This window comes from Anolis sagrei, chromosome 1, assembly GCF_037176765.1.
Source record: "Anolis sagrei isolate rAnoSag1 chromosome 1, rAnoSag1.mat, whole genome shotgun sequence".
Classification (NCBI taxonomy): Eukaryota; Metazoa; Chordata; class Lepidosauria; order Squamata; family Dactyloidae; genus Anolis; species Anolis sagrei.
The window spans coordinates 176,564,987-176,588,742 of NC_090021.1; the positions used below are offsets into that span (position 1 = coordinate 176,564,987).

Genomic DNA, 23,756 nt, shown 5'->3' on the forward strand with positions numbered 1-23,756 from the left:
AAAAATAAAAACTGAATGAAGCTTTTTCTACTTATTTGTCCTTTGAAAATGCAACATTATCCAATGATTTTCCTTTAAGCAGTAACCCCATATCCTGTTTCACCTTTCTGAGAAAGTGAGCAGTCACAATTAAAAAAAAAACTTTTGCTGTTGTTTGAGTTCTAATATAAGTTGCATTATTCTTCTCCCAGCATTCGTTGATCACTAACTTTAGGAATTATTTGGAGAATATGGTGCGGAAATTATTTTGGGGCAGTCAAGCTACAAGTAAGTAATTATACCCGTAACAGTACATCTTCTTCGACTTTTAGAGTTAGCATTTTTGGCCCATCCGGTTTATCTGATCATGGTAAAAATATCATTTACGAACAATGGTGAGGAAGTGGATTTTTGGTAATGATCCGGATGTTTGGCCAATTCTGTGATGTGATGGCATTCATTCCTCTCAGGTTTAAAATGAGACGTTTCCCCAGTTTGTGGGAGGGGAAATTGTGGAAAGAGCCAAAAATACCCTTGTTAGAGAAAGTTTCACCATTATCTTTTACTCACCAAGTTATTACTTTAAATGCCGGTGTTGTTGTTGTTGTTGTTGGTGGTGGTGGTGGTATGCCATGTCTCCATGCTGTGCAGTCCTGGGAGTCAGTTTTCTAAAGTCCATACTTTTCTCTGGGTGCACTTACGGTATTGAATGAATGCTCTTGCACCCCCTTTAAATGCCATGGCTCCATACGATGGAGTCCTCCTAGGAGTTATAGTTTCCCAAGATCCATACCCTTCTTTTACCTTTCTTTGGGTGCATCTACACTGTGGAATGAATGCAGTTGGACCTTACTTTAAATGCGATATCTCCATGAGATGGTCTTGGAACCTGCAGTTTCCCAAGGTCCATGAACCTTCTCTGAGTCCATCTACACTGTGAAAAGAAGGCAGTTGGACCTTACTTTAAATATCATAGTTCCATATTATGCAGTCCTGGGAGCTATAGTTTTCCAAGGTCCACACCATTCTCTGTGGGGCAGATGAGAGAGAGGGGGGAGGGGAGCATTGCCGCTTTCCCTCCCTCCCCACTCGCCCCCCACCCCGCTACCTTGCTTCTGGAATTGAAGACACATAACAGCTGATATGTCAAAGAGGAGTTCCCCCCCCCCCCACAAAGAACAAGGGGGAAGAAGGGATGGTGGGCAGTGCCACGCGATTACAGTGTGATGGCAAAAATCAACTGAAAGAATGCTGAGTACAACTGAGTAACACTGATACATTTAACAGTGTGATGAAGGTAGGAAAATCATTCATTTCATTTCAAAACTGAGTATGACTGAGCTCTCCTCTACCAAACATTTCTCTGCTTCAATGTGATGAAGTCCATAGTTTGTTAAAGAATGTTTAAGTCCCTAGTCACAGATTGGGGAAGGGCCTTTGGATGACGACTCCCAGCAGCCCTGGCGATGGCATTCCTAGGAAGTGTTCGCTGAGGCATTCTGGGAGTCGTAGGACTGAGAGAGCCCAGTGACCTTCGAAGGAGGTGAGCGTTGGGGGCAGAGGCCACCATGAAAGTAGAGCAAGGAGAGTGGCAGGTGGCATGGAGACAGCCCAGCGGACCATCACCTCCATGGCAATATGGCCTGCCGCTCCTCCTCCCCATGCCCTTCCTCCGCCCTCCTCCTCCCTCCCTTCTCAGGCTGTGCCACTAAGGGAGTTGGATTTAATTTTTTTCCTTTTAATTATTATTATTTTAACTAGCTGTACCCGCCATGAGTTGCTGTGGCCAACCTTCCCTCTTTCTCTCCTTTCCCTCCTTCCTTCATTCCCTCTTTCCTTCCTTCCTTCCCATCTTTCCTTCTCTTCTTCCTTCCTTCACTATCTCTTTCCTTCATTTCCCCTTTTCTTTCTCTTCTATGTCTCTTTTCTTCCTTCTCTCTTTCCTTCTTTCCTTCCCTCCCTCTTTCTCTACATCTTCCCCCTTCCTTCGCTCCCTCTTTCCTTCCTTCTTTCCCTTTTTTCTTTCCTTCTCTCCTTCCTTCCTTTTCTAACTTTCCTCCCTTCCCCCTTTTTCTTTCCCTATGTCTTTCTCTCCTTTCTTCCTTCTCCACCTCTTTCCTTCCTTACATCTCTATTTGCTTCCATGCTTCCTTCTCCCTTTCCTTCTTTCTTTCCCTCCTTCTTTCTTTGTTTCTTTCTTTCTTTTTTCTCTCCCCTTCCCTCCCCCTTTATTTCCTTTTTTCTGTATTGTCATTTAGCTTTTCATCATTTAGCTTTTGGGGGCTTTTAAGTCCCTTCTGCTGTGTTTTTCAGTATTTTTATGAATGAAGGACATGCATTGGGTTTTTAGGTGTATCCTGTCCGAATTTGGTGTCAATTCGCCCACTGGTTTTTGAGTTCTGTTAATCCCCCAAGGGAACATTATATTTTTATTTATATAGATTTTATACCCGGCATACTAGACAACACCCAACTTTTCATAAGATTTTCCAGTGTTAAAAAGTCATCTAATATGCCAGAAAATACGGTAATTGGGATTTATTCAAGTTAAGAGATAAAAAATACTGTAGTAGAGTCGTTCAAAAGCAAGCTCTTTGACTAATAATTTCAGGAAATATTCACGGAATGCAGTGCAAAAAGTTATTTATTTTCATGCAATCATGCTACAAGTAAGTAAATGTAGAAATCATTGTGCACAATCTTAAGGGCCACTGCGGATTTGAAAGGTGCATAAAAGGTACAATCCAAGTTCAATGCCAGCTCCCTGGTGGTTTTGGAGACTTGCTCTCTGTTATATTTTATTTGAAAAAAAATATATAAATCAGAGAGGCTTGACAAAAAGAACATAAAAGAAAGAAATGTGGCAAGCATTCAAAATAACCCATATTAGAGTTTTCCCATCCCAAGCAATATGCGACTTTGTTATGCAATATTTTTTGCAACTTTGACAGTATGTGCATTAAGATAATAAAAAAGAAGAACATGAAATGATTTGTGAACTCACACAGTAAGCAGAACATTTTTTCACACGTAATTTGTGATAAACCTGGGGGTACACAAACTACAATTTCATTATGTGTTTTGTTGTTACATCTTGATGTATCACAGATTAAAATGCATAAAGCATATGGGTGTGACAATTATAAGTCCTGTCATTAACAGTACTTCACAGCTTCTAGTTTATGCATTTGCTTACATAACTGCCAAAACTGAATCACTTGGTCTGCATTTTACAATAGTCTGGCTATATGCTACACTCTTCTGGGAAACACATTTTTTCTGTCCCACCATCCTCTCAACCCCATATGGTGGGATCAAAGGAGAGGGCCTTTTCAGTGACTGCTCCTAGATTCAGGGACTCCCACAAGGATCCACCGTAATTTTGCCCCTCCGATCCCCAACTCTGTTGTGTGCTTCTCATCTTTCCCGTGTCAAAAATAAATGGAAACTGGATTCAGAAAAACACATCTTAATGATGTCAGGATCCAGGACAAGTTGAATTGCTGTTGTTGTTGCTATAACTATCCTGCTTTATCTCTCCCGAAGGAGAGATATCGAGTGCCTTGTGAGGGGATTATGGAAATTACAAGAAGGGGTCCGGATGTGTTCATACCGTATTCCAAAGGCAATTCATACAAAGGATTACTGTAAGACATGGGTGTGGTTTGGTATTGGAAAAGAAATCCATGATAGTTTAATGGGTTGGTTTTGATTAACAAATAGTGTTATTCCAGTGCAAACAATGGATACTTGAGAATGATAACCATTTCAATAGGTGAGGCTGGCTTGAGGCATGGGTGCTGGATCTTTCCTGATCTTATCACTGGGAGTAGGAAATGAACCTAGAACCCTGACACAAATTCATTCTGCACTGCCCTCATTTCTCCCAGTCCGTTGTGAGGGGATTATGGGAATTACAAGAATGGGTCATCCAGTGTGATTTGGCATGTCCAGAAGAAGTAGTATTATCTTTCATTTGTATACTTTTGCACCTGTGATTGGCAGCATCCATTAACATCTCCAACAAGCACAGCAAGTGGTTCATGGAGCAGAGTTTCTCAAACTGTGCTCCTCCAGATGTTTTGGCTTCAGTTCCCACAATTCCTAACAGCTGGTAAAATGAGTGGGATTTCTAGGAGCTGAAGTTCAAAACACCTGGAGGAGCACAGTTTGAGAAACATTGATGTAGTCAAACTGCAGAACTGAGATGCATGCAAACCGTGTATGTAGAAGCATGATCAGGGCTAATGCCATCATACAGGCTGGTGACATAAACACTTGTTCCCAACCCTCCTTTCCAACAAGGAGCCTTCCTGCTCAGTAATGAATGTAACTGAATTTCAGATTAATCTATCTATTGTCTATACACATAATAAAAGTTAAAAATGTGCATGTCTGTATGTGGTGGAGGTGTCCACTTACACACATAGCCTCTGGCATCCACAAACAGGCTTTAGTTCCAAGTGCTGAGAAGCCTCCAAAGGCACTCCCTCCACTGACATTGCAGATCAGAGCGAGCGGCATGGACATAAGCCCAACACACTGCCAATGTCCTCCCCAAACACCATACTGCCCACTACCCAAGGCATGCTTTCATTCAGAGACAATTTCATCCTAGATTTGCCGTGTTTCCTCCACCACAGGCAGGCATCCCAGGGTTCCCCATGTGAAATTTGCATGACCCCACCAACTGCCTCTCCTTAACCCTTTCCTAACTTTTCCTATGGCACACAGCAAACAAAGAGGAATTGGTCATAGCAGGGTTTGTGCGTGATTGCCCTGGGAATCTGAGAGTTGTGCTTCATCCTTATCGAGATAGCACTGAACCCAATCAGTGATGGATCTGGACCAAAATTACACGCTGATCCACCAAGGGCAACTGTGCATATTGGCAGGCTTTGGGGTGATTGCCCTGGGAATCTGGGTGTTACAGTTCACCCATATCCAGAGAGCACTGAACCCAGCTAATATTGAATCTGGACCAAACTTGGCACACAGACCCAACTTGGACAACTTTGAAAAATGGCAGAGTTTGAGAAGGATTGAGCCACGATTCTGATAATTATAGTTCACCCACATCTTTATGCATTTTCTAATGGAAGCATTCATAATAAACAAAAGCAAAGACTGGCTTTTTTCTAATAAATAGTGTTATTTATTAGATTACCAAACTTCGAAAAACAAACAATGCCTTTCTCTAATAACCCGGTCACCAGCGGGTCCCCAAGCTAGTATGTTATAATAGACATATGAGCTTGCAGAGATGTTCCAAGTGATTCCAGCCCAGCTCCTCCTCCCCACTCTTTTATCTGTTACTCTCATCTGAGAGACAGAATAATATAAAACATTGGTGTAGCACTGGAAGCAATTATAACTTTTCTTTGCTGGCTCTCCGTATCATCTTCAGCAGTTTGTATACTTTTAAAAAGGAAGATGGCTTACACCCAGCAATCCGATGAGCTTATATTTTTTATCAATGGCAAAAAGGTAAGGATTTATTTTCTTCAGCAATTTAAGAATTAATAAGACGTGGGAGCTTCCAATCTATAAGGAAGGCTAGATGTACTACAAGGGCTATTAATGAATTTACAAGCAGGACAACATGGCACAAGAGAGCCAGTGTGGTGTAGTGATTTGAGTGTTGGACTATGATGTTGGGTAAAGAGTTTGAATCTCTTCTCAGCTATGGAAACATTACCAGGCACATACTCTCATCATCAGAGGAAGGCAAAAACAAACCTCTTCTGAATCTTGCTAAGAAGAAGACCCTCTGATAGGATTAACCTCGAGTCATCTTAAGTTGGAAACAACATTTGAGGACACACAACAACAGCATTGCACATACTGCCCCTGTTTTTTTTTTTTACATTGCACCATGTGTTTGCTTACTAGATGACACTTTTTGTAGGTGCATCACTAATCATTAGTAATATTTTAGAATCAAGGAAAACCAGTACATTTTCTGGATGCATACGAGTGTAGGCAAGAGAGAGGTTGGACAAGGGTTGTCAGAATGAAAACTGGAAATGGTGCCTGTTCCTTTAATGCAGTGGTTGTCAACCTGTGGGTCCCCAGACAGGCGTGTAGCCGGGGGGGGGGGGGGGGGGCTTGGGGGGCTTCAGCCCCCCCCCGAAATTCTCATGGTGGTTCGCAAAAAGGCCTTAAACTGTTATGTTTATTCATATCATGATCTGATAACCATACTCAATATATCCCATATGCATGGGGGTATTGGGGTAATGATACAAAAGGTTTGCTAGGCTAGACCCTCTTTCACTCAGACTCAGCCCCCCCCCCCGAAACTCAGCCCCCCTGAGCCCCTCCCCCTGAAAAAAATTCAGCCCCCCCCCCCCCCGGAAATGAAATCCTGGCTACGGGCCTGTCCCCAGATGTTTTGACCTTCAATTCCCAGAAATCCTAATAGCTGGTAAACTGGCTGGGATGTCTGGGAGTTGTTGGACGAAACACTTGGGGACCCACAGATTGACAACCATTGCTCTAATGGTTGTGCAGAAGGAAGAATTTCAGCAAGTGTTGCTTCTCATGCAATCAAGTAACAAATAAAATCTTCTGCGACATCTATAACATTACAGCTACTACATCTCTTTCCAATCAAAAGATTTTAGAAACATCTCGCATATTCGATTGTACCAGGTTGATTACCTATGAATGTGAAATATCAGCATTTCCATAGAATTATAAATTTTGCAGAAGTACAGAGGTTAAAAAGGATGTTTAGAGGAGAAAAAAGAAACTTTCCATTCTAGACTGAACAAGCTGAATGTGCAGGGGATGCCAACAATCTGGCAGGAAGCAGGCGCTCAGAGTTTGGGGGAATGAGATATCTCCGAAGTGGGCATTTCTGGCTGGAACTATGAACAGTAGCATTCTGCCCAGCGACATCCTGCAGTGGCCTTCACTTGTCCTCACCTTAAATGAAAGGCTTATCACTAACAGAAAGCCTGAATGACATGTGACTTCCATGTGTAATTCTCCATGAACTTCTTACTCAAGTCTCTATTTTGTATGCACTTATATGCATAAAATGTTGAATAGGAGAATCTGAAAAGATACTCATGTGGTCTTAATTCCTACCATCAAAAGCATAACTGATCCTGTTAAGACCTCATCATACGGGGTAATTTCGGTGGCATATAGCAGTTCTTCTCCATTTGCATGAAGGAGCCCACTGGCTACCATCCCATAATGTTGAACTACTTCTAGAGAGACTTTGTCATGCAAATAGAAGGAAACTGGCATATGCCACTGTGGCAACAATGTGTTGCATAGGGAATCAATGAGGGGGAGCCAGTTGGCAGACTCTTCCCCCATGGGAACAGGTTAGGGGGAAGATGGGTGATAAAGGCCATGGTGCGACAGGTTCCCCTTGTTAATTATAATGCTGATTTTTAAGATTGGACTCTGAATCTTTGCCTGCCTAAGTTCTAAATTCTTTTCAGCAAACACCCCCCACCCCTGCTGGGCACCACCGGATTCTTCACAATGAGTGGCAATTCCAGCGACCAATATGATAAGGTTCTATGTCTCTCTAGATTTTTGTTTCATTTCTATTGCAGGTGATCGAGAAGTACATTGATCCTGAAGAATTGCTGCTTAATTACCTGAGAAAGAGACGTATCTTTTAATGTTCTTTTGCATTGCATGACAACCAGAGGCGGCCCTAGGTAATTTTCATTGGTAAGCAAACAGTATTTTGGCGGCGCCCCCCCCCCCCCCACCAATCATTGATATGTATTTTTCTGTTCGCCGTGGGAGTTCTGTGTGCTATATTTGGTTCAATTCCATCATTGGTGGAGTTCAGAATGCTCTTTGATTGTAGGTGAACTATACATCCCAGTAACTACAACTCGCATATATCAAGGTCTATTTTCCCCCAAGAGTGCCTCAAGAGCGCCCCTGGGCAAAATCAACTATACTGCGAATGTTTACTTTGCGTAATGGTTGAGCCACCCCTGATGACAACCTTCTTCTTGGTTCAAAATACAAGGACAACATATCACATAACACTGTTATAAAATAATCATACTGTGTTAGTCCCATCTCTGTCTATAGTCTTGTTGCACAACACCATGGCCTTCCTAATGCTATACTGTGCTGTAACAGTGTTGGGCCAAGAAATGGAATCTTTTTCCAATTGAAATGATCTGTTATGGTCCTAAGTCCCTCTATGATATAGTAACCTCTTTGAATTTAAATACCTACTCCGCTTTGTTGAGATACTAGAAGCATAGTGGGCATGAGTGATGTGATTGTTTCTCTATTTGAGATGCTTTGACTACTTCTGGGGAAAGAGACTTCAGTCTCTTTCCCCAGAAGTCTAAAGAGTTACCAGAAGAATCACTGTAAAATTGTATTTCATGCTTCTGTGTGGCTTTTTTACATTATCTTAACAATTTTTGTTTTAAATAGGGTAATGGTCAATACACAATCTCAACAGAATCCTTTAGAGATTAATAACTAAAGTAGAGTAAATAATTAAAGCTCAAGTAAAGATGCCAACGTTTTAGAGTAATATGCAAAAACTGGATCAGGCAAGTGCTGATTTGTGGGGGAAAGCCCAGAAAACAATGAGTGGAAGTAGATTGATGTGTGTTCATCTTCTGGATCAAAACCCAAAGAAAAAGGTTATTTCCATATTGGCACCATTATTTATTTACAGTATTTATATTCCACTCTTCTCACCCCAAAGAGGAGTCAGGCAGATCACAGAACACACATACATGGCAAACATTCAATGCTGTTAAACAGACAGGAGACAACAGATAACGGTAATATGTTGGCATTTTCCCCCAAATTTGCCATCCTGGAGGTTGTGTTTGATTCCGGCCACGGGGGGGGGGGGGGGGGGGTGCTGTCGTTCCATCTTCTATGACAAAGCGCCCTGATCAAAGACTTCCTCCTTCCTTTGATCACAGGTATTTTTCTGGTATTTCCTTTATGGTGCTGTAAAATACCTTCTTGTTAAGCAGTGCCTAATTTCTCTACTCACAGCTCACAGCTGTTTTCAAACTGCTTAGGTGGACAGTGAGCTGAACCGAAGGTTGGGTGCTCATCCTGACTCAGGCTTTGAACTGCCAACCTTTTGATTGCTAAGAGCTATTGCTACTGGTGATTAGCCAGCTGCGCTAAAGTTATTATGCAATTGTTGACTTGTGAAATTATGAAAACCCACTGAAAAAGTAGCATAGATCAGGACAGAAAGTGGTATAAGTGATATTGCCATATTTCAATGGGAAAAATAAATTGAAATTGACTTGGAGCAAAACTGCAAAGAGAATGGAAATGCCATTCCACTACTTTTCTGAATTCAGAAGACAAGGTTTTCAAGTTGAATGATCTGAAACAACTGACTGAGGTGAAGAGCGCTTTAATAATTGAGTCAACTGCAGATCAAAATAAAGCTTTTCTGTCACTGATACAGAAGTGAGCAAGTCTAAGCCTCCATCACAGCAACTCAGGCAACCCCTGCTAAAAAAATTCTGTACACCTGCACTAAAGCAACAGCAGCTCTGAAAACCCACTAAAGCCCTGTCTCCACTGCCATATAACTCAGTTTCTGAATGCAGATTAACTGCATTAAACTGGATTATAGAACAGTGCAGACTCAACTGTGAGCTGTATAAGAAAGAGAGAGACCATTGCCTTGGACCATACATTATTCACAAAACACACTGGGACCCACATATTAAAACTTCATTTTTGTTGGCTGGCCAGAACCCTAAAATAACACACAAAACAGTCCTTTTTCTGTTCAAAGCAACACAGCTGAGAATTGCACATTTAGAATCAATTGGGGTAAACTGCAGAGGGGACGCAGATATTTGACCTGAACGGGATCTTGCTAACAGTTTGTTTATTTTAACTTCTTTTATACCGAGGGTTGTATGTTGCATGTATGACTATGTGTTAAATGTGTTTATGTGTTAAATGTTTTGATACGGCCAATAGGCCAATCAATAAAATGTATCTATCACTGCCATATAACTCAGTTTCTGAATGCAGATTAACTGCATTAAACCGGATTGTAGAACAGTGCAGACTCACATAATCCAGCTCAAAACAATTAATCTGCATTCTGAAACTAGATTATATGACAGTGGAGATCCAACCTTAGTTGGTCTCATCTACTATCAGAAAGAAATTCTCTTTTCAAGATTAGCTCTAACCACCAGGAGGTTCTTTCTAAAATAAAAGTAATATCGTAAACATTAGGATGGTCATGATGTCACTTTTCATTTAAATTTACTTAATATTAAATAGGAGAAATCACTGGTTTTCCTTAATAACGTGGTGCTAAGTCCGCCTCACAGGAACTAAGTATGGCTGTGGAATCGGAGGCTGTGGGGCCTGCACCGTGATGATTTCTACGTACAACGCAGACTCCAAGAAAATACGGTATCCTTCAAAAAAGGGGAAGACGGTTTATGTATACCACAACTTAATATATTTTAAAGTAAACTACATGATACAATTTTTCCCTCTTGCAAAGAGTCCATCATATGATGGGGGGTGCAGAGAGACCTCACAGCTTGAAATCCTCACCAGCCCAGAATCAGAATTGCCCTTAACACTCCCAAGACATTATCCAGCTAACTCCTGCCTCCTCCCACTCTGCTCGTTGCATGGGTCTGCAGTAACCACTGTCGAAGGAGTGGGTACCACAACAACCAAGTTGCACCCCATTCAGGTAAGATAGGGGGTTATGGAAAAATTAAATACAGGGCACAGAATAAAAAGCCAGACAAGTGCTGATTTGGGAAGCATGTCTACTGGAAGAACAGGAAAAGGAATGTGGTAGATTCTCTGAAGATACCAGCCACAGAGACAAATGAACCATCAGGAGAAAATGCTTCTAAAACATGACTATGTCATGAATACTTTTTGAACAGTAAAAGTGTTATTTAATCCGTTTTCAGTGGGAGAGGGTATCAGGCACTTTCAGAGAAAGAAGTTGACACACAGATCCAGTAATGGTTTTATAACAGCTATATTGATTACACAAACAAAGGGGAAACATCACATATATTCAGCATTCACTCACATACATTCACATTCATACTCACCATCTTTCTCCATTTAGTTGATCAGGCTGTTAGGAGAAAGGAGGCAGGTGTTCAAACTCTGCATTCCTTGCAGATCTGATACGGAAAGGAAAGGGGTCTTCTTATGTAGTGATGTTTGGTTATCCATTATTATTTGGATGTTTTAATAACTTGTCATTCAGATCAGATTTGCTGGAGTTTCATCGATTCCAGAATAGATGTTGTCCAACTTTGTTAATTTAAAGTCATTGTCTAACTTCCTTAACTTAATTAGTCATTGTTTCTGACTATATACACATGCGTTGTTTATACCAAAAGTTAGCAGATCAGTTATCATCAGGTCAGCAGTTTTCTCATAAGCACTTTTCATGCCAAAGTTAATCAGATCCTCACCTCCTTTGTTTCTCCATAATGCCATCTTCAGGTTTCAATCCCAGGATGGTGTCTTCAGCCCTGCCAGTTCTTAATAGGCCCCAAGCAGGCCCTAAACATACAATTTCATTCAATCCACTCATCGCAGCTATATGGCCAAAAAACCATACAACACCCCAATAATGTGGTACTAGATGGTCCTACTAAACTTCTTTCAGTAGGTCTAAATTTGGATATTACTTATAACAGGTTGATGGTGAGATAGACAGTTCACCGACAGAAGCAAAGACTAAGCTTTGTAAGACAGAAAACCAAACTTATAATGCACAGTTCTTTAAACCAAACATTAACAGATACAATGCCCATCAACCTGACCTGGCATGTTCAATGCTAAGGTGGGTGTTGTTCCAAACAGGATAATAGAATCATACAGTTGGAGGAAACCACGTGGGCCTCACAGCAGGAACATGCAGTTAAAACACCCTCAACAGGTGGCCATTACGCCTCTGTTTAAAAGCTTCCAAACTTGCACCATCAAAGGTTTCTCACTGTAACTCCAAACCTTTTCCTTCTTCTGACAGCTGTTAATATTCATAGGATGATGTTTGTCTTGCTCTTTTAAAATCATTATTTTATTGACTTTTCTAACTATAACAAAGGAACAAGAGGAATCAGTGAAAGAGCCCCCAAAGCATAAAGAAAAAATAGCAATATCAGAGATTTTATGCTGCCTAAGGGCAGCAACAGAACTAATAAAGTTCAAGGGAGTAGGGAGGAAATAGAAACAGAGTGAAACCCAGAAAGCAATGCATTTTCTTTCTAGCAAAGGCTTGCAAAGTGCCATGGCTCCCAGTGTGGCTTCTGCACTCCTGGAATGGTGATGTCCATGTATTCCTTACTAAGAAACCACCCTGAACCCAGCATGGAGCAGATAGCTGCCTCTCTGGATGGTAAGCCAGTTTTTTCCCCTTCCTTTTTTGGAAGCTGCTTATCAAGTAGGACTTGCAGATGGAACAAAGTGTCTAGAATCATGTTATTTCCAGATAGAGCATAAACGCTCAATGAATAATTGAATAGTAAGTCAATTATTCCATTGATTCAGAGGGTCTATTTTCAGTAGGACTCACAACAGAATTCAGGTTGGTATTTTTTTCTGTGTGTATCCTGGTTAGTTGTCCAATGTTCAACAGGGCTGTTCCAATTCAAGCTTCAGTCATCTTCTGCTGCTTGGACTTCCTGCAGGCATCTGCTTATGGTGTACCATGGAGTCAAGACCAGGGTCCTATTTGCACAATTTTTATAGTAGTATTGTTTCTATTTAAATGCTTTGTCCCATGGAATACTGGGATTTCCAGTTTAGATTTCTCAGCCAAGGAGCTCTAGTGCCTCCCAGACTACAAACTAGGATTCCGTAGGATGGAACCACAGAAGTCTAAAGTGGAATAATGTTGCTATTATTTGTAATGTGAATCAGCTCTAACAGCATCCAATTCAAATCTTCTTCAAAGTGGATGAAAACATGTCTTATTCAGTGTTACTCTATCAAACATCCAACTGTATCACAGTTTAAAATAAAAGGCTGCAGATAGCATGTGATAGGCAGTAAAGACAGATCTTTGAAAGATCTGGCCGAGTGCACATTTCCTTTTAGGGACCCTATTGAACTCAATGAATGAAATCTGAAAATAAGTATCCAATTGTGCTAGACTTTATTTAAGCACTGGAATCTGGAGATGTACATTTCTATACCATCTTCATTAGAGAAGGATAGGAGTGTGACAAATTCATATGATCATATCCATGCATTAATAGATTCAACTCCTTTGTTCTGGCATTTTATATAAGGGATGTCATTTTACTATGCCACTGTATATAATGGGACTTGAACATCCATGAGTTTGTTATCTTGAAACCAAACCCCAGCAGATGCCAAGGACACACTGTGCAACCAGGAGATGGCTGTTGTGGAAAGGACTGGCATTTCCTACAAAGGAGAAAGAAGGAGATCTGATTAGTAATCCATTTTTATCATTGAAATATTAAGTCTGTAGAGGGTAAAGTAAAGCAGAATGGATGTCTTTGATTTAGATGACTGGAAAAGCTATCTTATATGTACTAATATTTGTGGCTCATAATTTCTTCTAGGGAACTTATGCCGTTGTACAGGATATAGACCTATCATGGATAGCTTCAGTGCCTTCTCTCCGGTAAGAGCAACAATGAATAAATGGATAAATTAATTTTGCTAGAGGTAACCATTCAATTTGTATGACCCTCTGGAAAGAGCTGCTCACCCTTCACAAAATCCCCCATTGTGTGCTATGCCGGGGCGGGGGGGGGGGGGGGGGAAGAAAAGCTATGTGCATACTGTCCTTTGATTTATTTATTTACCTACTTTACATTACTCTCTGGCAGTGGTTCTCAACCTGTCAACCTGTGGGTCCCCAGATGTTTTGGCCTACAACTCCCACACATCCCAGCCAGTTTACCAGCTGTTAGGATTTCTGGGTGTTGAAGGCCAAAATATCTGGGGATCCACAGGTTGAGAACCACTGACTAAGGAGACAGGATCTTGTAGTTGAATTGAAACCATATAATTTTTTCAGAAAATGAAAATTAAAAACTATTCAAGCAAATCTTCTAACTGTGAAGCCCTATGCATACTTACTCAGAAGTAAATTCTACTGTAGTTAGATAAGCTTACTCCACACGTAAGAGGTAGTACATTCTGTGGAAGTTGTAATCATATTATTATCATTTAATTAATTATTTAGGAGTGCTGCCCATTGGCAGGGAGTGGGAAGTGTTGCATGGACAAAGAAGAAGGGAAGGAAGCAAAAGGCACTGATGCTGGTGAAGAAGATCCATCGTTGGATCCCAGAAAGGGAAACAGGGTAAGCTGCAGACTGTCACCATTTCTATATTTCTCAAGAAAAGCATTTGCAATGTCCATGCCAAAGAGTTTAAATGAGTTTGAACTCAATCCATATGCTCTTTCAAGAGGAGACATGCCTTACTGCAGAGTAAGTCAGACATCTTATGTTTGATTAAGTATCTAACTGACTAGGCAAGGCTTTTGCTGGAAAACAAATATGGTAAAAAAGGGGAGTATGGAAGCAAAACTCTGTTAGCTGTCCACTCAAGACCTCACTTTGACTTCTTCTTCACTGAATATGTCTGCTCACAAGTTCCTGACTGTATCATATAAGATCCTATTTGATATGATCCCATGACTTGGCATCACCTCTACAACTCTTCAGAGGCAAGTCTCTGATTTTAAAAATGCTCCTCCTCAGTCCCGTTTTTCCTCTCTGAACTATGACTGTTGCCTCCAAACCAGATGAGTCAACATCATTACTTCTGATTTAGCAATTGAATAAACTGTTCTTATCTGATAGGGATTTAAGTAGGATTTAATCCATCATTTCCAAGAGGGAAAAAATAGCTAATTCGTAAATTCAAGGGAAATATCATTAGATTCCAGGCAGTCCCCAAGTTATGAACAAGATAGGTTCTGGAAGTCTGTTCTTATGTTGAGTTTGTATGTAAGTTGGAACAGGTACATTTTTAAAGTGTAACTTCAGCCAAATATATAGATTTTGTTTAGTTTTGGATAGCATAGGGAAGGGTTAACACCCCTGCGGTGTTTGTTTTGCTGTCTGTGCCCTGGTTCAGAAGATTTCACCTCATTTGCTGTCTCTGTGAGAACTGGATTTTGAAAAATTACTTAATACACCAGGAGAAAGTAATGTTACTTGCTACTTCAATGCTTTGCAGTGTTGTTTCTGTACTTCCAATTTCTGCAGAAAGTTGTTTTTCTTGTGGATTGTGTTAAGATTATAAATTTAATAAATATTAGGTGTATTTATTAATTTATTTATTTATATCAGATATTTCTACACTGTCTCCCAGCCCTCAAGGGCTCCCGAGACAATGGGCAAATAAGTGTATATTTGCTGGCAGTGTGTCCATTGACAGCTTTTTACATATATGTGCATTAAAGTAGTCTGCAAATGCAGGCTTATGATTATGTGATTTTGTATCATAAGGAACCAACGTGTTGCTCCCAGGAGCTATCCCACTGTGCCTTTCAGATGTCGCTATTTTGAATGTTGTAGCTATGTATTCTGCCTTCCTCAGGAGATTATCCCATGGGGTAGATTGCAATTACAGCAAGATTATAGTGAGACTTATCACAGGGAATTGTGCTCTTTGGTTTCCTTAGAGTAAGTCAGGGTACGACTGCTACAAAAGGATGTTATTTACCTAATTTTGTTTGTAAAAGAAATCCTTTCTAGGTTGCTGTGATGAATTACCTACCTTCTTAGGCCAGATAAAGCTCAGGAAGTAGGCCCAATAATTTTGGCAGCTATTGTAATGAGATGGTGCATGGAGGCAGCCATCTTAGAGTACTCATTTCCTAGAGAGGGTGGAGCTTAGAAGCAGCCTGGAGGGAAATGTGGACAGCTTTGTAATTGGCTGGAAGAGAGAGTGGGCGGAGCTTATCTTGGGGACAGAGGGAAAAAAGCCTTGAAGTAGGTGCATTTTAAAATCTGACAGCTCAGTTAGGGCTTGGTGTTTAAAGAAGCAGTGAGGGTCTGGTGTTTGAAGAGTGGAGAGGATTTGTGTGTTAGAAGAAGAGTTAGTTAAGCCAAGAGTTGATCAGTTGGTAAAGATGGATAGCTATTAGGAAGAATAGCTAGTCTAGAGTAAAGACAGATTCAAGGGAAAGGACTGTCTGGAGTTTTAAGAAAGTCTAGTCAGAGGGAAGTCTGCTAGATTCTTGGGAGTGGAGAGTTGTTTTGAAACTAAGCCTTGAACTATTTTTGAAAGTAACCATACGCTTCTACTCAATACTGCAACCGTTAAGCTTAAGTGCCTGTTTTGTCAAAGTTCTCACAAATAAACAACTTTGTTCTTTGTTAAACCACAGCTGTCTCAAGAGTGCCTCTATGTGAAATAGTTCCATAGCAAAATTATAAGAATGGTGGCAGCATTTATTTAAAAAGAATCACAGCGTTACTTACCTCAAAGTCCAGAGCCCTGAATGCGAATCCAGCACAACACAACTTACTTAAAACCTCTTGCCAAACCAAAAGCTAAATATTCCTTCTAAGTGTGGTGGAAGCCAGTGATCACAGAACATTACTTCAGAATACAGTGTGTTGGTGGCAAAGTCTCAGCAGCCACAAACACTTAATTGAATTTATTTAATAATCTTTTACATTTTTGGTGGTACAGAGTTGGGATTGTTTGAATAAATCCCCAATCTTTTACCTTTTTGGTGAGCAACATTTGGGATTATATAAACATTATTTACAGTTACCTTCTGCTGGCTCAGCCGTGAGAGAGAAGTAATGTCCTAAGTCCTAGGTGTAGAAACTCTTATTCTGCCTTGTGTTATAAACTCTCTAGTCAAGTGTTTGGGATTTTTTCCCCTAGCAAAATAATATTATTTATTGAGAATAATCATGGCTAAAAAATCAAAGCTTTTGTAAAAGAAGGTCACTTTCAAAAATCCTTTCAAATGCATTCAGTAACCCCATTCATTCTCTGGATCAAAAATCCACTTTCCATATAAGCATTGAATATTTTGGGTTTCCCACCCTTAGATGTGTTCAGGCTTATGCAAGCCAGAGGAATTCCATCCCACGGATCCAACCCAGGATTATATATTTCCTCCTGAACTCATGGTAAGTGATCAGTTTTCCATCAATATTTGCTGCAAATGATCCTGTAACAGGCTGGCAGTTTTGTTATGGTTGTCAATACTTTATAGGGAGATTTTAACTGGAACTAACAAAAATGTTATACCAGCAAACCTGGGGCACCTACGAGGGACCGAGAAAGACATTTTCAGGGGATGTTGAGCAAGAACAAGAAATGCGCATTCTTCCCCAAATCTTTCTGGTTAACTCTAAACTTGGAGTGTTGTAGAGGAACAGTGCTAGAACGAGGATTAAGCCCTTTGCTGTTTGAGGTCAAGTAGCAAATGGCACAACATTCCCAAGTCAATATGTATGATACCAAAGATCAGCTGAGTTATTTGAGCACTTTTGGTTGAAAATCCTACAAGTTCCACTTTCCAGCAAAGGATTGTTACCTTGTCACAGGAAGGTCATGGCAGAGAGGTCAGACTAAATATGATCCCTAGAGAAGGTAATGGCGACCCACCCCAGTATTCTTGCCAGTACAACCATAGATATTTTATGTCAGTATGCCATCAGAACACAGGACTCCCAGGTTGGAAGATGGTCAAAATGCTACTGGGAGGAGCAGAAGATAAGTTCAGTTAGGCCCAGTTGTGAAGATGCAGCTAGCTCAAAGCTGACAGGAAGGCTAGAGGCCAACGGTGCTGGAGGTGAATGACGAATCCAATGCTCTAAAGATCATCACACCATAGGAACCTGGAATATAAGATCTGTGAGCCAGGGCAAACTGCATGTTGTTATTGGTGAGATGTCAAGACTAAAGATAGACATTCTGGGCATCAGCAAACTGAAATGGACTGGAATGGGCCACTTCACAACAGATAACTACCAGATCAACTACTGTGGAAAAGAGGAACACCAAAGAAATGGAGTAGCCTTCATAATTAATAATAAAGGACATAACAGAAGGGAAGGTGGTGAGACTATACAGAAAATCTGTATAAGAAGGATAATAATATCAAGGATAGCTTTGTGGTGAGTGAATTAGAACCAGACATCCTAAGGAGTGAGGTTGAATGGGCCTTAAGCAGCATTGCTAATAACAAGGCAGCAGGAGACGACTGGATCCCAGCTAAACTGTTTGAAGTCTTGAAAAAGAATGCTGTCAAGGTGATGCATTCCATATGCCAGCAAATATGGAAAACACAAGAATGTCCATCAGATAGGAAAAATCAACTCATATCCCCATACCAAAAAGGGGAACCCTAAAGAATGCTCAAACTTTCATGCAGTGGCCCTTATTTCTCATGCCAGTAAAGTAATGTTCAAGATCCTGCAAGGAAGACTCCAGCAACACATGGAGCAAGAATTGCCAGATGTACAAGCTGGGTTTAGAAAAGGCAGAGGAACAAGAGGCCAAGTTGCCAATATCCGCTGGATAATGGAGAAAGGCAGGGAGTTTCAGAAAAACATATATTTCTGTTTTATTGACTATTCTAAAGCCTTTGACTGTGTGGCTCATAATAAACTGTGGCAATTCTTGGTGGTATTGGGATACCAAGCCACCTTGTCTGTCTCCAGTGGAATCTATATAATGACCAAGTAGCAACAGTAAGAACAGACCATGGAGTTAAAATTGCTGGAAATATTTATGTTTCTTACCAACCATTCTGGGATCCTTTCTCAAATTACATTATTATGAGAACCACAACTTCCTTCAACCATTTGTCATGCAGCCCTGACACTCCCTGATGCCTCATGGTTGTTCTGTCCCACAGAGAATGGCTGAAGAGAACAAAGGAAGGACCCTGGTTTTCCATGGAGAGAGGACCACCTGGATTTCTCCTGTGTCCTTGGAAGAACTTCTTAACCTGAAGGCAACCTACCCAGATGCACCTCTTGTGGTGGGGAACACCAGTGTAGGTGAGCAGGTGGAGCCCCGTGTGGAAGTCATTCAGAGCTTTAGATGGGGAGAAGCACCCAGCCAGGCACCGACACTTTGCCATTCAGATGTCTATGGCAAGACCGACCCTACCACTACACAGTAGGAGGCACTTTCTAAGGAAACAAATTCTAGGAAGAGAGGGACCATGTGATGAACAGAATGTGTGTGTTTGTGTGTATGTGTGTAAGAGCGATTGGGGAAGGGAGCTGCTCCCCAAATGTACAGTGTTATGCTTTCAGCATCAAAATTTTCAACATCAAAACTTCAACTAATAGTGTAGTCAGTTTGGATGCATAGTCACTTCACAGTAGCAAAATGTTTCAGGCCACCTCTGATGCACAGATAGGTGGAAATACAGTTAGAATCATAGAATCATAGAGTTGGAAGAGACCTCGTGGGTCATCCAGTCCAACCCCCTGCCAAGAAGCAGGACAATCGCATTCAAAGCATCCCCGACAGATGGATGATATAAAGAGAAATGTGGCTAGGCAATTAGGTGTAACAACACTGCTGGAAACGGAAGCCTAGTGTAACTGTTATCAATGCATTGAGCTCCTCACTGATCACAAAAAAAAAAAAAAATCAGACTAACTGATGACATGTGATTTCCCCAAGAAACAAGGCTATTCATGAAGCAGCCAGCAGAATGGGTTGTGCCCCACCAGTACAGACAACAAGCTGTATTTCCTGTTCAGAACGGCTATGCCCCGTTTGCTCTTTAAGTGTGGGAGAGAACAAGTGCATCAAAGAGATAAATGCTAGATATGGCATGTGGAGTGTTACCTTCAGGGGATTTTGTTTTAGAAATGAACTACACTAAATTGTTGTAGGTTTTTTCGAGTTATATGACCATGTTCTAAAGGCATTTTCTCTTGACGTTTTGCCTGCATCTTTGGCAAGCATCCTCAGAGGTTGCGAGGTCTATAGGAACTAGCAAACTGGGTTTATATATCTGTGGAATGACCAGGGTGGGACAAAGAACTTTTGTCTGTTGGAGCTAGGTGTGAATGTTTCAACTGACCACCTTGATTAGCATTTATGGCCTGGCAGTGCCTGGAGCAATCTTTTGTTGAGAGGTGATTAGATGTCCCAAATTGTTTCCTCTCTGTTGTTTTGCTGTTATAACTTTAGAGTTTTTTAATACTGGTAGCCAGATTTTGTTCATTTTTATGGTTTCCTCCTTTCTGTTGAAATTGTCCACATGCTTGTGGATTTCAATGGCTTCTCTGTGTAGTCTGACATGGTGGTTGTGAGAGTGGTCCAGAATGTCTGTGTTCTCAAATAAAATGCTGTGTCCAGGTTGGTTCATTAGGTGTTCTGCTATGGCTGACTTCTCTGACTGAAGTAGTCTGCAGTGCCTTTCATGTTCCTTGATTCGTGTTTGGGCAATGCTGCTGCGTTTTGTGGTCCCTATGTAGACTTGCCCACAGCTGCATGGTATACGGTAGACTCCTGCAGAAGTGAACTACACTCTTAAAGTTTTATCTATGCTATGCCTTTGAGTATCACTGATAGAAAGGGGGAAATGCTTGTCCCCTGCTTTGATATATGACAGACATTGGTCTAGTTAATCTGAGGGCTAACTAGACATGATGACAGTATATATCAGATTTTGTTCCTACATAGCTATAGTAACAAAACAGACAATATCTGCAATGTAAAAGTGGGCTTAGACAAGTAATTGCGATAAAGTGGTAGGAAACGAATGTAAGTTAAATGTGGGTGAGTTGTGGATTACAATTGCTCTATTTTTTTTAAATCCAATATTATTTGTAAAAGATGTGCTAGTGGAAGCTATGTACTTTAAAATACAAGCTGCATGGCAGAAAAGCACAGGTACTGCAGTTGATACAGAGGATTGGTTTTATACAAATACAAACACTTATGTGTCTGCTTTTTACTAGAAATCACCTATGTTACCTTTTACAGCTGGTCAATGCAGACTGGACTTGAAGATAATGCTTCTGTGCCTTTTTCTTTCTTTCTGGTGTCTCATTCCAATTTTGTCCCCATTAGGACTTGACAGGAAACTTCTGGGCATTTGGCACCCCATTCTCCTTCACCCGGTCAGGATTCCAGAATTGCATGAGGTCTCCATGGAAGAAAATGGTACGCCCCCAATGTCCCCTTGGAAGCTACTCAAAAGCTGTATTTTATTTCTTCAACACTTAATAAACTATGCTGGAGATAAAACCGCTGTAAAGGTGTACCAAGTAAACACCCTGTAAAAGTGAAAAACTCACAAATGAAAAAACCCTGAAATTCACCACATTAATATTAATTAACTATGCTGCACAATGAACTAAAATGATAAAACCACTGTATAGGTATAACAAGTAAACATCCCTGTAAAAGTGAAGAACTCACAAATGAAAAACCCTGATATTCACCACATTAAGAATGCTTTCCAGTCACAGGGCTTCTTCTGTTCGAAGATTAAAAGGCATGGAGCATTGATTCCATCTTTCTTTTTTTCCCTTTCATTGATTTTCTTTGCTGAGAAATTAATCGGATGAAATAGTGGTCTGTGTAATTGAGGAAGTCATTTGCTGCAAGGTTCCACGAATAACAGTGTGATTCCAAACTAAAAGCCTTTTCTGGATGCATCCATTTTCCATTCAAATCGCATCCTATATTATTATTAATAGCATTAAATAGAGCTTAGCTTAACACTTTTGACTAGATTGTACATAAAGAGATCACATGCCCATATGAACTAAGTATCATTTTTTCATATTTGTTATTAACTCACATTATTTTGCATATTTCTTTGCATGCTTTCTGACTTATTGTAATCTTGTACACATTTATTGAGAAGAAGTTCCATTTACTTCAGTTGGATGTTATGTCCAAGCTGACATAGGTAAGATTGTGCTGTTATCCTGTTATCTCCTGCTTCTCAAAACATACACCTGTTCTAACTCCATCTGTCCTTGAGTCTTCTGACCATGAAAAAAGCCAGATGTGCTGTTTGTTGACTGAAAGTCCTTTGGTTCCAGGCATCGTAATTGGTGCAGCCACCCACTTGGCTGAGCTGAGAGACATCCTATTGAACCTTGTCCCCGAACTCCCAGCGAAGAAGACAAAGATATACCGGACACTCTTGAAGCAACTGAGGACTCTTGCTGGAGAACAGGTCCGGAATTTGGCTGTAAGTGTTCCGCATTATTATTTTTTTCCCAGAGTGAAAGTTGCCTCCTCAATTCTTCCCTCTATTCCAGATCCTTTTTGATTAACAAGATTTGCTAAAAGATTCACCCAGATGCTATTTGTCCGTCATGTCACTTGCCCTGACAGCTACTCATTATCTGGCTTGGGCTGCCTTCTTCCAATCCTTGAACTATCCAATGGCTTACTAAAGGACAATGTGTGGCAGTGATGAAACCATCACAGGAAGAAGCAAGGAGACAACTGTCCATGAAAATCCGTCCTTGTCTCTTCCTCCAACCTAAGTCAGTAAAACAACTGAGTCTATGAAGATCACAGATTTTATAACTTTCTTATTTTAAACTACAGGTGGAAAATCTTAAATCTCTCTTGCATGCCCAAGTTACAGTAAACAATCGGAATGTTTAAATCTGTTGAACTTGTCATGTGTTACATGTTTTCCATCTATTAGGAGGAAAACACTGTAAATACACATCTTTCTTTGCCAGTCTTTAGGAGGACACATTGTAAGCAGAGGATCAGTCTGGGATCTGAACCCTGTTCTGGCGGCTGGGAATGCTGTTCTCAATCTGGCATCAATAGGTAAAAGCCATTGCTTCCTATTCTTGTATATATTTGCTATGTATTTCTGTATTAGATGGATTGACCCGATATTTTCAAAATAAGATTATTGGATTATAACAATGATTCCCAACCTTTTTTTTTTTTGACCAGGGACCACTTTGACCAGGGATCACTCTCCAACATTAGTACCAAAAAGGTTACAAGTCAGTTTTTGGTCAACTTTAGATTTGGTTTGGTTATTTTGGATGCTGATTCAGAAAATTGCATTGGATAGACCACATCAGCTCTAGTTTCTGATACAGAAAATATGTCATCCAGCTTACAAGTCTGCCAGTTTGTAGGTCTCCTCTCTTCTCCCAACATCACTTTTCATAGAAACATTCTTTTATTTGTTGAAAGTAAACTTGCCAAGAATATCAGGCCCACCAAATTCCTTGCTTGCCTTCAGTATGGTGGAAGAGGCAGCAAGGAAACCAACTATTTCAGTTCTGATCCTAATCAAAAGTGAGGACCTGGTTAATGTGGTGGAAATGATAAGTTCCAAGAGGACCAAGAGGAGAGATGATGACAATGTTTAAATATTTGAAAATATGTCATATTGAAAGAGGGCAAGGTTATTTTCCGCTTCTTTGGAGACTAGGTTTCAAATTGCTGGACAAGAGATCCCAACTCAACATTAGGAAGAACTTCCTGACAGAACAGTTCAGTAGTAAAATAAGTTGCTCTGGAGGGTGGTGGAGTCTCCTCCTCTGGAGGTTTTTAACAGAGGCTGGGTGGCCATTCATTGTGAATGCTTTGATTGTGTGCTCCTTTGTGGAAAGGAGTTGAACTGAAACTCCCTTGTGGTGACTTCCAACTCTATGATTTTGTATATCCACGTGCTTCCTCATCAATATTTGGTGGTATTCTGGCTGGTTCATTTACCATGGATTGACGTGGTTGAACATGAAAATATCAGTAACACAAACTGACTCTGAAGACCAGGGTTTGAATCTCCACTCAGCCATAAAAATC

The 23,756-nt window shown here is 40.6% G+C and overlaps 1 protein-coding gene across 1 annotated transcript in view; it reads left to right on the plus strand.

Moving 5' to 3' along the window:
* The first annotated feature begins 5,412 nt into the window (after window positions 1-5,412).
* LOC132778701 (aldehyde oxidase 2-like) overlaps window positions 5,413-23,756 on the plus strand; it is a 58,573-nt gene continuing 40,229 nt past the window's right edge. The window contains exons 1-12 of the mRNA XM_067470595.1: window positions 5,413-5,466; window positions 7,557-7,614; window positions 10,299-10,395; window positions 10,579-10,687; window positions 12,238-12,364; window positions 13,560-13,621; window positions 14,189-14,308; window positions 17,027-17,107; window positions 18,844-18,988; window positions 21,027-21,119; window positions 22,010-22,161; window positions 22,667-22,760. Coding sequence (XP_067326696.1) covers window positions 5,413-5,466; window positions 7,557-7,614; window positions 10,299-10,395; window positions 10,579-10,687; window positions 12,238-12,364; window positions 13,560-13,621; window positions 14,189-14,308; window positions 17,027-17,107; window positions 18,844-18,988; window positions 21,027-21,119; window positions 22,010-22,161; window positions 22,667-22,760 — 1,192 coding nt within the window. The remainder of the gene's footprint in view (window positions 5,467-7,556; window positions 7,615-10,298; window positions 10,396-10,578; window positions 10,688-12,237; window positions 12,365-13,559; window positions 13,622-14,188; window positions 14,309-17,026; window positions 17,108-18,843; window positions 18,989-21,026; window positions 21,120-22,009; window positions 22,162-22,666; window positions 22,761-23,756) is intronic.